The following is a 3,224-nucleotide window of genomic DNA, read 5'->3' as shown; positions in this document are numbered from 1 at the left end:
GTGGGTGGGTGTGTGTGTATGTGGGGGGGTTGTGTGTATGTGGGGGGAGGGTGTGTGAGGGGGTGTGGGGAGGGTGAGTGAGGGGTGTGTGTGTGGGGGTGGGAGGGTGTGTGAGGGAGGTGGGTGTGTGTGTATGTGGCGGGGGTGTGTGAGGGTGTGTGAGGTAGGCGTGTGTGTGTATGTGGGGGGGGGTGTGTGTATGTGGGGGGAGGGTGTGTAAGGGGGTGTGGGGAGGGTGAGTGTGGGTGTGTGTATGTGGGTGGGGGCGGGGCATGTATGTGACGTATATGTGGGCGGGGTGTATGTTCCTCACCTGCAGCTGCTCCGGCAGTTGGGATCACGTGGCGAGCGGTCGCAGGAAGTGACACCATAAGCGGAGGCGGAAGTGACGGCGAGTGAAGATGGCGGCGCTGGTGGCGGAGGAGCTGGTGGCCGAGGCCGAGCGCTTGGTCCGGGTGGACCGGCCCCTGGAGTTGGAGGTGGACCTGGGTAACCTGACGGCGCTGGATACCAACCCGCTGAATTCGAACTTGTGCCGGCAGGAGGCCGAGGCTTGGCTGCGCTCCCTAGCCCGGGACAACACGCAGCTGCTGCTCAATGCCGTCTGGCAGCTGCCGAGCGAGAAGCTCCAGGAGGGGATCGTGGCCTTGCTGCCCCCGCCCAGTACCCTCATCCCCCGGGAAAAAGCGGTGCCCAAAGCCCGACCGCCTACCCGCTGGGAGCAATTCGCCAAACTCAAGGGCATCCGGAAGAAAAAGAAGAGCAACTTGGTGTGGGACGAGAGCAGGAAAGAGTGGCGCCGCCGCTGGGGCTATCAGAGAGCTAACGATGAGACCAAAGAGTGGGTTCTGGAAGTACCCGACTCCGCCGACCCCACTGAGGATCAGTTCGCCAAACGTGTCGCGGCTAAGAAAGAGAGAGTGGCCAAGAACGAGCTGAACAGGCTGCGGAACATCGCCAGGGCTCAGAAGCACAAAGTGCCCGGTGTAGGTCTGGCCCCCACCCAGCAACGCAGCAAAGCCGAGCTCAGCAAAGCCATTCGCGTGGCGAGAACCTCCACCGCTTCGGTTGGCAAGTTTCAGGACAAGCTCCCCAAGGAACAGGAGGCGAGGAATACCGGTAAGAAGAGGAAGTTCCAGCCCATCATCGGAGACTTCTCGGCGGAGAAGCAGAAGCAGCTAGACCTTCTCAATGTTATGTCCAGCAAGAAACCCAAACTGGATCTCACGAAGGCTGTCAATAGACAACTTCGAGAAGACGATCAGGAGCAGGCGGCAAAACGAAAGAAAATGCGGCCAAAGGGCAGGAAAGGAGGGAAAAATCACAATCGCAATAATAAGGGAAAAGGTCAACATCGGAAATCGGGGATGAAACAGCAAGGGAAGAGAAAATGAGCCATATTGAACTGTTGTTAAATACTGTACTCTTGATTTCAAAGAACATTCTAGTTTTGAGAGGACCTACCTTGTTTCTTTATTAATTGTGGCCTGATAATTTCTTATGTTCTGACAGTTTTGTTTTTCATGAACTTAAAATAAAGTGTTTTGTATTTCTTTTGCTATGTGCAGCTGAGTAACTATATATGACAGGATTTGTGCAGAGTCAGCTTAAATTGTACCCATGGCCAATCGTTTGTATGGCTCAAAACTCATTATCAAAATTGTCCAGCCAGCAATCCTGTTGAATGCTTTGCTTTGAAAGGGATTCATTGAAATTATTTTACCTTGTAAGGCACTGCATTATCCTAGAATCCCTAATGTGGAAACAGGCCCTTCGGCCCAACAAGTCCATGCCAACCCCTGGAGCAGCCCACCCAGACCCATCCCCCTATAACCCACACACCCCTGAACACTATGGGCAATTTAGCATGGCCAATCCACCTAGCCTGCACATCTTGGACTGTGGGGGGAAACCAGAGCACCCAAAGGAAACCCACGCAGACACGGGGAGAATGTGCAAACTCCGCACAGACAGTCATCCAAGGCTGGAATCAAACCCGGGTCCCTGGTGCTGTGAGGCTGCAGTGCTAACCACTGAGCCACCGTGCTGCCCGTATGATTAACAACTCCACTAAATGTTGTTAACATTTGAAACCATAGAGTATGTAAGGAAAGCACCAAACCTCTTTCGATGTGAGTTGGCAGCTCAGTTCCAGTGTTGAGTGGCCTTTTGTCCTCCGGTTAATTGTATCTATGGTTATTTGAAAATACTCACAGTTGACAACTTAACTCTCCTCAAAATAGGGGAACAAATTACTACAGATGCTGGAATCTGTAACTGAAAAAAATAAAATGCTGGAGATCATAGTGGGTCAGGCAGCATCCATAGAGACAGAGCAAGTTAACATTTCAAATCCAGTGCCTCAAGATAGAGTCTCTTTCTCTGGAAATCCATTCCATGAGTTTATAGGTTATGATTTCTATCTCAGACAAATAGAAAGGAAGAACTTGTATTTCTGTAGTGCCTCCACATATCTTTGGATCAAAACCAATATATTGTTTTTAAAAAACTGAAAAAACTGTGGATGCTGTAAATTAGAAACCAAAACAGAAATTGCTGGAAAAGCTCAGTTGGTCTGGCAACACCTGTGAAGAGAAGTTGGTGTTAACATTTGGGTCCTGTGACACTTCCTCAGAACTCCAGGACCAAAAGGTTAACACTGATTTCACAGGTGCTGCCAGACCTACTGAGCTTTTCCAGCAATTTCTGTTTTTGATAGTATTTAAGAAATTGTCTTCACCAGTACTGACTGTAGACTGTAGTGTACTATAAAAGTACTCCCGTTACTAAACTTGACTATAACGTATCAACTGTTTTCATAAACTGTTTTATTTATCGCTGCAATACCTCATTTGGAGTTTGGGATTTTTGTTTTACACAAATTGCCTACGTAGCTGAGTATGCAAATAATATATTCACTGTAAAGCCCCTTATAATACCAAACTTTTAAAGGATAGTGAGGCAAGTCTTGAAATTTTCAGTTCAGTTTTCAATTCAGTTACTCCTGAATTGTATCCTTTGGTGGTCGACAGAAACATATTTATAAAGCATGAACTGCAGTCTGGAGTTAAAATATTTTGAAGCGCAGCAAGTTTTTTTTCTATAAATTATACCGTATGGAAACTTAAGAACTATAGATAATGTAAAGTGACAAAATACCAGAATACTGTTTCAAAATTAACAGCACACCAGAAAAAAGGTAGAGTTGTCCACTTAATTAATAT

At 47.9% G+C, this 3,224-nt stretch overlaps 1 protein-coding gene across 1 annotated transcript; it reads left to right on the top strand.

Annotated features, from left to right (window-relative positions):
* Positions 1-353: 353 nt before the first annotated feature.
* Positions 354-2,806, top strand: rrs1 (ribosome biogenesis regulator 1 homolog). The gene has a single exon (XM_020532967.2). It carries the CDS (start codon positions 402-404, stop codon positions 1,392-1,394), a length of 993 nt encoding a protein of 330 aa, XP_020388556.2. The 5' UTR covers positions 354-401; the 3' UTR covers positions 1,395-2,806.
* Positions 2,807-3,224: the final 418 nt, after the last annotated feature.

This window comes from Rhincodon typus, chromosome 4 (genome assembly GCF_021869965.1).
Source record: "Rhincodon typus isolate 14 chromosome 4, sRhiTyp1.1, whole genome shotgun sequence".
Taxonomy (NCBI): domain Eukaryota; kingdom Metazoa; phylum Chordata; class Chondrichthyes; order Orectolobiformes; family Rhincodontidae; genus Rhincodon; species Rhincodon typus.
The sequence above is the reverse complement of the archived record's forward strand: the minus strand, read 5'-3'. Positions and strand labels throughout refer to the sequence as shown.

Coding starts and splice junctions, on each gene's coding strand:
- rrs1 (XM_020532967.2), top strand. CDS start 402: ATGGCGGCGCTGGTGGCGGAGGAGCTGGTGGCCGAGGCCGAGCGCTTG.